We start from the raw sequence: 12,478 nt of genomic DNA on the forward strand, positions 1-12,478 counted from the left end.
GATGCAGCCAGTAACCAGCTGACAGCACACCAGCCTTCCTGACCTGGATGACATCTATGATGGATAGAACCCACAGTTACGGACTAAATGAACTTACAGACATCTTGCAGGAACAGCCATTGACTAGGGAAATGATACCTCTGCTTGTATATACATATTATACATATATGTAGTTGGAATGTGTAGGATCTGGGCATGCAGGATGGTATCCACACTCCACAAGGGGCGGATAATGTCCTGGCTCTGGCTAGGGCAGGGTTAATTTTTGCAATTGCCAGGAGGGGCCATTATTCTATACCACCTCATGTCATTGCTATGTCTGGGGGAGGGAGTCTCTTCCAGTCGAGTAAGTGTGGCAGAGGGCGTGGTCAGGTATTGGCTGTTCTCAGGAGGTTTCCATGGGAATTTTTCATTTCTTCTACCCTCTGTCATTAGCATTCTTGCTGTTACTGTTTGTTTTCTTATCCCATTGCTGTTTCTGGTAAATTGACATTTACCTTTTTTGTTTCCAATTCTCCTCTCCAGCCCACCACAAGGGGAGGTGGGAGTGGGAAGGGGAGACTGAGTGAGTTGCAGTGGTTTGGAGAGTGTCAGTGGGACACTAAATTGGATAGTAACATTCCTAAACCAAAACATCGGGTTACACTTAAGAGATGAAGGGTGGGAAACAAAGCAACTACTTGAATGACCTGGCCTAGAAAACAAATGCAAAGGTAAGGCGGTGCATCAGTAGCTTCTGGATCAGAGTTGAAGGGAGAAACCAAGAGGTGAAGACTCCCAAAGAAGTGCAAGTTATAACATAATTTAAGCCTGGAATTATTTAAAGAGAAGAGACATAGGAGAGAAAGATGGGCTGCAGTAAGACAAATGTAAGGTGGAAATCTGTATCTCCTGGACCCAGAAACTGCCTCAGACACCAGCTAATTTTACAAGATAAGTTACATGCATGCCCACATTCAAGAAGGCAAGAGTGAAACCTTGATGGCAACGCTACGATTCTGGCTGAAGAGCTTCATTTTCCCCCTCCCATACCTGAAAGCCTTGAATCCTTGCCAAATATTCCAGCTGTTTTGAAGGCTGCACTGTAGAACAGGGGGAAGCAGGAGATATTCCTTTGAGACCTATGGCTTCAGCAGTTGGGGATGTTCCATTCATGAGAAGTTCCCTGGCAATGGTGGCCGTGCTATTTGTGGTAGGAGATATGCTGAAGAAAGAGCTAGAAGTCTGGCTCATTTCTTTGGATGACATATAGCTTACAGTGGTACCAGGGGCTGATTTGTTGCGGCTTGCTTCCATCTCTTGATATACGTCAGGAGAGAGATGGAGTATTCCCTTTGGTGCTGAAAACAAAACCAAAGATCATTCTCATTACTTCAGAATGGGTTTGACATGTAGACAATTTTCATTAACATATTTTACAGTGAAAAACAAAGTAAGAATTTAGAAGCAGTATTTTTTTTACAGTAACTGTAAATGAAGTCACCTAACACATTTAGAAACAAAGCAGATCTGAAGGGGCCCTCTTCTTCCTCAACTCTTTTTAAAATGGTACAAATCTTAACTTTAAAACTAAACTGTGGCTAGCATAGAACACACAATATGAACAAAAAATGTTTGGAGACCTACAAACCATGAGGAGCAGATGTTACTTCAAAATAGTAGCATAACCATTATTTCCCTACATTCTACCTCCTATCTGATACAATAATTTAGGCTGTTTTTTCACAAATAATTGAAACTACAGTGTATCAGCACTGTTGCTACCAGAAGTAGTTTAGTTTTTTTTCTGCCACCTACAGCTGGTGTTTGTACTCCCCAGCTGCTCTATTGCCAGCACCAGCACCTGTAGGCCCATGCAGGGATGTCCATGAGAATGAGCTGCTGGAGGCAAAGGAAGGGCAGTGTGGCTCCGTGCAGCAGCAGCACTGCATCAAGTGCTGGCTTAAAGTGTTTGCTGAATCACAATGGCAGCCTGGGGTTAAAAAAATCTTAAATTGCCCTGCAGCCAGTGTTACTGTGCTAATGACTCTGATGTAACTGACTGCTCTGCAGAGAAAAGGAATTTATTTATTTATTTATTTAGCTGCATATCCTATAGTTTTCATCCTATAGTTTTCAAATAGTTACTTGCCTTTGAGAACATTTAAACCGATAAAAGAAAGCATATGTGTCCTACTTAATATCAACAGGAGTTAAGGTACACATTAAAAGAGCTAAATTTATTTATGTGAATAACTTCTAAATATTTCCAGTAAGATATAAATTAGGGATAACTTATCTACATTTAAACATTTTGAATACCTTTTTATAAAGTATCTCAAGCCTAAACCTGCTTGGAAACAGAAATACAGACTTGATCAGTCTTGCTGATAGTCCTGTGCATGGAAATGTGCAGAATTAAGTCTGAAGTTTGCTAATTTTTTTACACAATGAAGCATTTTTTGGAAACACAAATAACCAGTTGGCTGATACTAGAAGGAAACCTTTTTCTTATTATTAATGCATCAGAAAATGAGCTTGAAATGTGTAATTTCATATTAAGAACATACTTTAATCTTCTAGCATATAATATGAGTGAACCTGAGCCATATGGCATTTCATTCTAGGGATAATAAACCTGTTTGTTACCTGATTTAGTAATCCCAAGAGAAATCAAAGGGTTCAATGTTTAATTCATTTGCAGTACATATTAAATTAATCTCAGAAAGTAGAATAAATTCAAAGAAGAGGAGGAAATTAATTTCCAGTACCTAGGAAAGATTCCTTTAATCCTAGAAGTGCAAGCAGTACTTTTAAATAAAATGTCTACCATAAGGAGAAGACTCAAAAAATATTACCTGTAATTAATATCCTCATTTTCAACTACATGGTGAAAATGGAACTTCCTCACTGCCGACTCAGCAAACTGCTTACAGGTGAATCTTTTAATTGATTTACTCATACATTTGGCTTTTAAATTCATATTGCTTTTAGAAATCTGGAACATCTGCTTATAGCATGTACAAAGACATATCTGTTATTCACCTGATTGCTCTCCCCACCTACCTCCATAGGGCTGGGGAGTCTGGTTGGATCCTGAACATTAAGGCTGCTTTTACCTAGTTTAGAACTGGCTCCAAAGGCAGTAGACTGAGCTCCAGAGCTAAGCACAAATTCAAGACAATGCTGCTGGGAAAGATAGAGGATAGGATCCCTAAAATTTCTTTTTTCTCCATCTGGGACAATTTCAAACATAATCTAATAGCTAAAGAACTGTGTAAATACACACCATTATTTTATGGCACATAATGACTATATGAGAAGAGAGACTTTGCACACTTTACCTGAGGCTGTAGCCTCCAAGGCCTACCTCTGCCTGTATTTTTAAAGTCTTACACAAGATGTAAGATTAATGAAAATTGAAAAAAAAAAGATAATACATATCTTGATAGTTGACGTTACGTTACAAAACCAAACAGCAGTAAAAATACTCAGTGGCAGGTGTTCACCATCTCCTAAGAACTGCCCACTGTAAATCTGATTTCCCACGAATATTTCAGAAACAGAAATGTAAACTGAACAAAAGATAAAAGTCTACTTGTTTAGAAATAACATGATATTAGCCCCTCTAATAAATTTTAGAAAAACATAGTACAATGTTAACTTAAAAAAAAGTTTAAAGAAGTTTAAAATCAAGTCCAGTGCTGCAGATGTCTGTTCCATTGATGTAATATTACTTAAAACAAACATTTTACATGCTTTCTCAGCCATTTCACTGTTTTTACATGATCCACCCAAATATCTAACTGCTGTCTGGAACAATGGTTTGGAATACTTCCAGATTACTAAGCTTTCTAAATGTTAAAATAACTAATATGCAGCATATGATGAATAGAAGGATATTGAGCAGAGTATAGCAAATGCTCTTAAAGTACTGACTTTAATGGTGATGTTAAATTAATAATAGTACTTTTACACTTTGCAACACCTTACTGCTAAAGACTTCAAAGTGCTTTATAAGCAATAATTAATTTAAATCATACATTGGCTCTGAGAGGCAGATATTATATTACCATCATTGATTATCTCTGGAAACAAAGTAATGTAATATTCTAGACATTACATTAATGTAGTTGCAAGGTATTAACTTTTTATATTCAGGGCCTATGTCTCATGAAGCTTCTTACAAACATGTTTTAAAAAGCTAATAAAAACTTGGTTTCTTTGAAAGCTTCATAAAACATAGATTAATTGTAATTCATTATCTATTTTTAATGTATTACTGAGGATATTTTATATATCATTCCTCACTGTTGCCTGCTTACTTCAACTCTGCTGTATTATAGGAAAGTGTATAAATATATTTAGTTACAGTAGTAGAGTTATCAAATGACAAGGGCTACAACAACAACAGAGTGTAAGAACAAAAGAACCCTTTAAAAATTATCTTAATTTGTCTTCTAACAATCAGTTGATTAAAAAGTAGGGGAAAAAGAAATACACCTTTATGCGTTGCAGGAGAACATCTTCAGGCAAACGTTTTCATTCTTTTTTACTTTTCAGCTAAGAAAAAACTTGAGACTTTTGTGTCCACTAAATATTTATCCCATACAAGCTTCACCATACTCCACAGGAACAATCATAATTATTAGGAGTCCCAGGATCTATAATAGACCAACAACACTGCACCTTCTGGTGGACATTAAATTTGAGGCACATTTATGAAACATGTTAAAATAATTTCCATTTATATTATTTAAACCTGTGGGCAAATGTGCTACAAAAATATGCAGGCTAGCTATGCAATGTAATCACTAACATTTAAAAACCATGTCTTACTCATCATTGGCAGTAATTGTTTGCAGTCTCTCACAATCTTCTGAAGTCTATGAAAACACACCAAAGACCTTTCTTACCTAAGAATAAATTTCTTCGTCTTCCATGGTATACTTTTGCTGTCACATACTAGATAATAGCAAAATAGCTTGGACTCCAAGGCAAATGTATGGATAAGATACAAGATGGCCCTACAATCCTTCACAAGCCTTGCCCTGGAAATGTAATCTCAGTGCTTTGGTTGCACCTTTTTTTCACAGCAGCCATAATACAGACAATCTTTAAAAGTTCTGTTTGAGTGATATTATTTTTATCCCTAACCCTTTCTTTTCAGTGTCCCCCTGGCTGGGAAGACAGGGGGACATTTCTACAAATGGGTCCTCCACTTTCTGGGGTTTGTGGTAAACAAAACTAACCATTAGAAAACCGTCTGCATGGGTAATGAGGAAGAACAACAACTGACAATATTACTGAACAAGCCTCAATGTAATAAGACTCTGCAAAAATGGAATTTGCTGATACAGGAACAGAGACAAGTTACCCCACAGCAGTGGGCTACTAAATTAAGAGAAGTTCAGAGTGATGACTGCATTGCCTTCACACTCACAGCTATTAGAGCATACACAGGTACCACAATTTTCTGTTTCTCTCAGGAAGATCAGAAAACATTAGAAGTTGAGATTTCAATTTTATCATTCAACTCCACAAGATGGCCTACAGAATCAGGCTTGTGTTGTCAATCTGCATATATATTTATGTACGTCAGTGCTACTTTTCTCTTGTATACTTCATCAGTAGTGTAGGGATACTCTTCCTCTGCCTTCACTCAACTATTTCTCTGGTTCAGGGGCACTCACTAACTTTTCACGTTTATACTTGGTCTAAACCACAACTTTATTCTTTCTCGGATAATACAGTTTTCTCCCCAAATTCTTGCTTATCTTACAAAAAAGCTATACTTGTTCATGTGTCAGAAGCACTGCCAGCTGCAATATGACTTCCCCTGACCCTGTTGAAGAGCACATGCTCTTCCCTGCACTACAACCAGTGATATGGGGCATGGCACAAAGGAGTGTTTTCACATCTTGTGCAATGATGCAGAGTAAACAGTGGTACAATTCTGTATATTATATGCTCATGAATTAAGTTTAGCACCCTGGTATTTGAAATAACCCACCACTACATGAAGAAAAGACTGTTCATAAGGAAATAATCAGTAGTTTTGGAACTGAATAAAATACTTGATAGATAATCATCAAAAAGCTTTCTTTCAGATTATGCTATCTGTAGTCACATTTAATACAGCCTTCTTATAATGTGGTACATAAAGTACATGGAAAAATCTTGTAGTAAGGCTCTAAGAAGGAAAAGTTAGAACTGGATCTAATCCTGACTTCACAATTTTGTACTTTAAAATGCACAAGAACTTAAGAGGCATGGGGGATACTCAAATGCAATAATTACTCCCTAGAACTGGCAGGTTCTCAACAGGCCCTAAAATATGGCCTATTACAAATCTACTGACATAAAAAAAGAAGATTTACAAAACCAAATAACTACTTCAATAACAAGACTGAAAAATGTAAATATTATAAGAAGAAGAAATTATGATTTTATACCCCACTCAGTGTAAAAGGCTATTTATATACTAGAATAGTTTCAAATTTCATTACCTCAGTAGGAACTCAGAAAAGGTCAGTTAGACAACTGAATAGGCAAATAGTATGGCCATTACGTTCTCAGCAATTGTCTACACACAATCTTGGCTTGAAATACCAAGCTGCAATCATTACTTAACACAGCTATCCATGGTATTTCTAAGTCACCAGTTACTGCAATATTCAGACATGAAAAAATGTTCTGTCATTACACAATGTCTTTCAATCAAAAGATCTCGTCTACATGACCTTAAACAAACTGATGTTACATAAAGCTGCTCATTAAAATACAAACTTTGTTTAACCTTAAAACAACCACTGTACTGAAGTATATACTATTTAATTCTTCAGGAAATCAGGTCTTGGTATCCCTAATTTCACTGGACTATTTTTTGTATAGCCAAAACAGAAATTGCAGTATTGCAGGATTTAAGTTGTATGCATTTCTGCAAAATTTAGCATTTAACTAATATGAGGAAAGTCCTTTGAATTCTCCTCCAGCATTACTCCTGCTTGAATACACAAGACTTTGGTAAAAAAATAAGACATAGTGTTTGCAATGGGGAATTTCTACAGGATAGTCTATGAAATATTCCAATAGACAGATGAAACATCTACATGTAAGTTTTACATGATAATTTCTGCATCATAATTTTCCAGCAATATGTCCAGGTACCACATACCCAAAGATTAAGATTGAGCAGGTCCAGAAAATAACCAATCAAAATACAGAAGGAAGGTCAGTATTCTTAGCAGTAAAGAGGATCAGCAAATTTGGAGCAGGACCAAATCAAGCTAGTGAGCTGGCAGATCAAGGTGCTTGTAACAGCTGCTACAAAGTGATATTTGTGGGGGTAAAGCAATTTAGGAGAGTGCCTAAGTGCAACTGGAGGCAACCTGTGCAGGCAAGACCATTCATTAACAGATTAGGAGGGGAATGAGAAAAGTGATGATAAAAACAAAAGCCTGACCCACACAGAAAAGAGATGAAATAATGAGCAGATCTACCAGACAAAGACAGAGAGGTTGCTGAAGCTAAGAAGGCCAAGGGGGCCATAAACAAGCACAGCAAATGTATGAGTGAGGAGGAAATCAGAGCAGGAGAAAGCTATGTTTGATGTTGAAAGGGCATGAAGGAAAGAGTGGAGAATTAAGTTTTAGCTCTGATAGCAACAAAGTTTCAGTTTAGGAGATTCAATTTTTCAAAGACATGATTATCCTAGACTAAGGGTGAGGTTCATGGTGAGTTCCAGGTTGGAGAGAAGGGAGTTGGAAAGGAAGAAAAGACTCCAGAAAAGTCAAAGTATTTAGAGTAACACTGTAGTGAAGTGAATTATGTGATACTGCTCCATTTTCTCACCTGAAGACAGAATACCAAATGCAGATACTTAGCATAATTACATAGTTAAATTTGAATTTGAGAGTTAACATCAAAACAGAGCTCTGCATTTCTGCTTCATGTGCAGATTTTTCCACAGGAATAGACTAGCAAACTCGAATAAATGCAGTTCATATTGGCCTTTTAGGAGACTGGTAAAATCAAAAGGATGCATTATCTGAAATAATCTCTATCTATAGAGCTGGCTGTCTCCTGCCGTGGTGGCTGCTTCCTCTTTATACATTTCATACATCAAAAGCTTGATGGCTAAGCAGTCTCCCAGACAGGTGACTTGAGTTCCTTCTTGTCTTGAGGGCACCCAAACCACAGACCTCATGGCCCAAGTCTGTATTTCTTACAGATGCACAATCTGTACTACTCAAGAACCAGGCAGCAGGTTTCTCACAACTCTTTCTTTTTAACCTGTATCTAAAATAGGCAGAATATCTGGAAACCAGCCAGAGAACACCTGAATACACATCTGCACTTTCATTCACAAGAGCTTCAATCAACAGGCAAACTACAGTCATGATTACTTTAGATCACTCCTTCCCTGTGAATTTCCTATATTTTAATAGAATTTGATTGTTCCTTTTTTGTCTGCAAATCATATTAGATACACATCTCCAAAAGGCAGCTGCCATTATCCAGATTATTCTGCACTCCATGAATACTCTCCTTCTGCTGAAGAAGGAAACTAAATCCCCAGTGCTCTGGGTACATGCTTAAAACATTAGGCTCTTTATAAACACACATTGTACTCTAAACTCAGCAAAGCAAAGAAATCATCATCTCTGAAGATGCAAGCCTTGCAGAACTTTAAGCACTTAACTGAGCATCTCAAAAGGGGAAATGTGGGAAATAGAGAAGGACCACTTGCAGTTGTTGTCTTATGCTCCAGAGTTGAGCCCAAATCCCACTCACACATAAAAATGCTAATTTGGCTCCCGTCACTAGTTCTCAAAACAGCAAAGAAAAAATAACACTCCCTTCCCTATTTTGTTAATATGTTTTTTAATATTAGGTGTTGTAGAAGTTTTTTCAACCATTAAATAAATGTAAGCTGCATTTAACTGGTATTACACTGGATAAAATTATTTTCATTGTTAGATGAAACTGAAAAATGACACATCAGTTATTAATAGTGCCAAATGCAGCATGGATTTCCTAGTTTCAGCAAATTAGGAACGAAATAAAATTAGACAAATCTCCTCTGCTTCTAAATTTAATTTTCCAATATCTTAAGTTAGAGAGAAAATTTAATTAGAAAATTAGCAAATCAACTCAGCAGTTACAGAGGCAAGGTATTATTTAAATATAACCAGCTGTGATAAGAGACTCTAGACAAGGCTGTGAGACATATCAAGTGAGAACAAATGGCTCAGCTTAAGGAACTGCTCCATTGATGGTATTATGCTCACCTGACAGTTTGTTAGCAAAAAAACAATCCCCACAAAACAGAACAAAAATATAAAAAATGAATAGATGAAAAACTATTGTTCTGTGGCCTTTCACCAAGTAAGTGGTGTTGTCAATCTCTTTACTGTGGTTTCTACTCAGAATGGCAAATATTTCAGCAAAAACTTTTAGTGATGTACCAATGTAACTCCTAGCAAGAGTGCATTACAATTGACAAAGCTGAGTAAATTTGGAAGCAATTCAGAGCCAAGTCCAATGCAACAGCAGTACTTAGTAAGTAAAAATGCACACAATCCACTATAAATCACCTTTGAAATATACCCAAAAGAATTACATATTTCAGCAAAATATAACACACAAACATTCCAATTAAAAATGCCCAAATTACAACACAAAAGTTTTATTCCAAAACTGTAGACTTCTGTTCCTGCTCATGGAAACATGGGGGTATTAAATTATCTACTGGAAGTTTTCACTGAAATCCCCAGCTGAAAAACAAACAATTAGAGGACTATATAAAAAAATATCTTTCTGAAGCTACTGAGGGCCAGAACTACAAAGTGCAAATCAATTTTGTTTCCTTCAATGTGAAGATGTATTAGTATACAAAATTTCTTAAATACATAATTTATGTTGCATTTATTTTCTCCAAAAAGCCAGTGAAGAAACATCTAAGTAAGGATCTGAATGTAGCCATACATTTAGGGCTTATTATAACACCAAATCTTTTTGTATTTTTTATATTTCTTAATCTATATTTCTTAATCTAATATTGAAGTAGAGTTTTAAAAATACTACAATAAATGTTATTTACAGAAAATTATCAAATTTTCTCATTACAGACTTAAGAAACTCTTCAGAATATCTATTTGCTTTTTTCTCTCCTTTTCTTTTTTTTTTTTTTTTTGTCACTGAGAACAATTGTATGAGATCAAGTATGTTTGTTCCTTAGGAGATCATCTGCTCCTGCTGCTCATTTGCCATCTGAAATCATAATCATCTGTTGGTGACAATCTAATCATCTTCCCAGTAACTAATTGTGATGTCACAAACAAATGGTTATGATTTCAGGTGGTGAACAAACAGCAGGAACAGATGTACTCCAAAGAACAAAGACTGTAAAGTCATGCACGAATCCCTAGTAATAAAATGTTAGGCAAGAAAAACAAAGAGTTTGTCCTTTACAGAGAGGTAAGATTGCTCTGAATGTGTTTTTTTTTTAAATTATCAGGTTTTCAGTACTTTGTGACTCCCAGAATTGTTAGAGATAGGTAAAGGAAACCTATACGATGGAAAATTGCAATTGGGAAACATGTGAAAACAGTTATGGTCATTTTTTTCCTTCTTTGAATTATAATATATATGAACACAATAACATTTTACTTCTATATTTATACTGTTCTTCATAGCTCATCTACAGTTTCTCTTAGAACACATCCTTTATGATGTTTGTGATTACCCCATCCAGAAATACAAAACAAAAATATGTTCCCATGAAAATGCACTTTGTAAAAGGATTGTTTATATTTTGTTTCTGTTGATAACTAGTTAAATTAAGACAGATAAATGAGATTCTGTTTACAGTAAACATCTTTTATATGGGCTGCAAATGCTTCTAGTCTGCTCACAGTTTCTCAAAGTCTCTTCCAGAAGCACAAGGGAAAAAAACTCAATGTTCTTGCCATTTCACATGTGAAGCATGTCAAAGATATCCCAAACCAAGAAACCAATAGCTTTGTGTTTCATCTTTCTTTGAAATTGTGAAATGAAGACAGGTAAAGAAGTAAACCTGTGGGAAGAAGCTTTGCCAGTGAGTTGGAGGAACAGAAATGATGTTTGCCACATGGATAATGCAAGAGTAACATGATAAAGGGCAGCAGGAGAAGTTAACATTCAAGAATATTTAATATGGAATACTAAAAATATATTGAGCTAGTAATTAGGAGGATACAAACTGTATTTCTCAGCAAAAACAAACTATGTCATAAGAGTACTATGAAATCTGTTTTTCAACTGTACTACAATATTGAACTGCTATGATTTTTGTTTTCTGTTGTACTGAAGTAGACAAATTCCCTTTACTATTCCAGTTTCATTTGATTCAGATGGAAACACAGGGCATTATGCACACAAAGAAAGACTATCTGTCTGCAAAAGGAAACTGATGCACAATAGCCTGCCCTAGCAAGACACAATTGTTTTCCTGGAATAAAATTACTGGAAATATGAATAAAAGCTGCCCAATGGTAGATGTAGCAATCTCAGAGCCTCAGATTTTCAAGACCATTGAAAGTTATGTTTATGGTAACAAGAAATGCAAACTACATTTCTCTTTTAAGAAGAATACAAAAAGGGAGGAAGCTGCTCCATTTGCCCTCTTTTAAAGCTTCCTAACTTAAAAAAATTACTTTAAAAACTTCAACGGTAAATTCACCTACCAAAAAGTGCTGTTCTTAAAAATAAACTACTATACTCACACCTTAAAGGATGTGACTTTTTTATGTCAAAGTGTGGAACTTGTTTGTAACTGCCTTTAAAAACCCCTATACTTCACAGGTGCATGAGAGATCATGCATCAAAGTGATTTCTTTTATTCAAAACACCCTGGCAGTGTTCAAAGTCAGGCTAAATAAGTACTTGAGCAATCTGGTCTAGTGGATGGTATCCCTGCACATGGCAGGGGTAGTTGGGACTGGATGAGCTTTAAGATTCATTCCAACCCTCTAATATTCTATGATACACTTTAATCACCTGCTTATTATTAATGTTGCCTCTAGATTTGAACCCTCAAAAAAAGGGGGTTAAGAGATGAAGAACACTGGTCTCTGAACAAATGCTCTATGTCTGTTGGCATGCTCCATCTCTTTCACCTTTCAATTTACTTGTAGATCAGAAAAATGGAAATGAAGGCATTGGGCACTACAAAAGCATCCCAGAACAAAAACCTGTTTCTGTACTGTGGCTCTGGTGGCTGCAAAAAGGTCTGTGAGCACGTCTGTGAAAAACAAGTTATTTGGTCAGCACAAGTTTAAAATATAATTTCTGTTGATATTGTCTCCTGTTGAATGAGTTTGACTTTGTATTCTCCTTCTAGATTTGGATTTACAGGTATAACTGCCAAAGTTGTCTTAAACAGCCTAAGAGATTGCTTTTTCTTGTTGGTTTAACAGAAAATTGTGGTTTCATCTATAAGTATCTTGGCTACAGG

At 36.0% G+C, this 12,478-nt stretch overlaps 1 protein-coding gene across 6 annotated transcripts in view; it reads right to left on the reverse strand.

The window, feature by feature from the left end:
- Nucleotides 1-12,478, reverse strand: part of STAU2 (staufen double-stranded RNA binding protein 2) — a 170,983-nt gene that overhangs the window by 83,902 nt on the left and 74,603 nt on the right. For all 6 annotated transcript variants that reach the window (XM_038126854.1, XM_038126855.1, XM_038126852.1 and 3 more), the window contains one exon: nt 1,033-1,340. In XM_038126854.1, coding sequence (XP_037982782.1) covers nt 1,033-1,340 — 308 coding nt within the window. The remainder of the gene's footprint in view (nt 1-1,032; nt 1,341-12,478) is intronic.

The sequence above is a fragment of the Motacilla alba genome, chromosome 2, assembly GCF_015832195.1.
Source record: "Motacilla alba alba isolate MOTALB_02 chromosome 2, Motacilla_alba_V1.0_pri, whole genome shotgun sequence".
Lineage (NCBI taxonomy): Eukaryota > Metazoa > Chordata > Aves > Passeriformes > Motacillidae > Motacilla > Motacilla alba.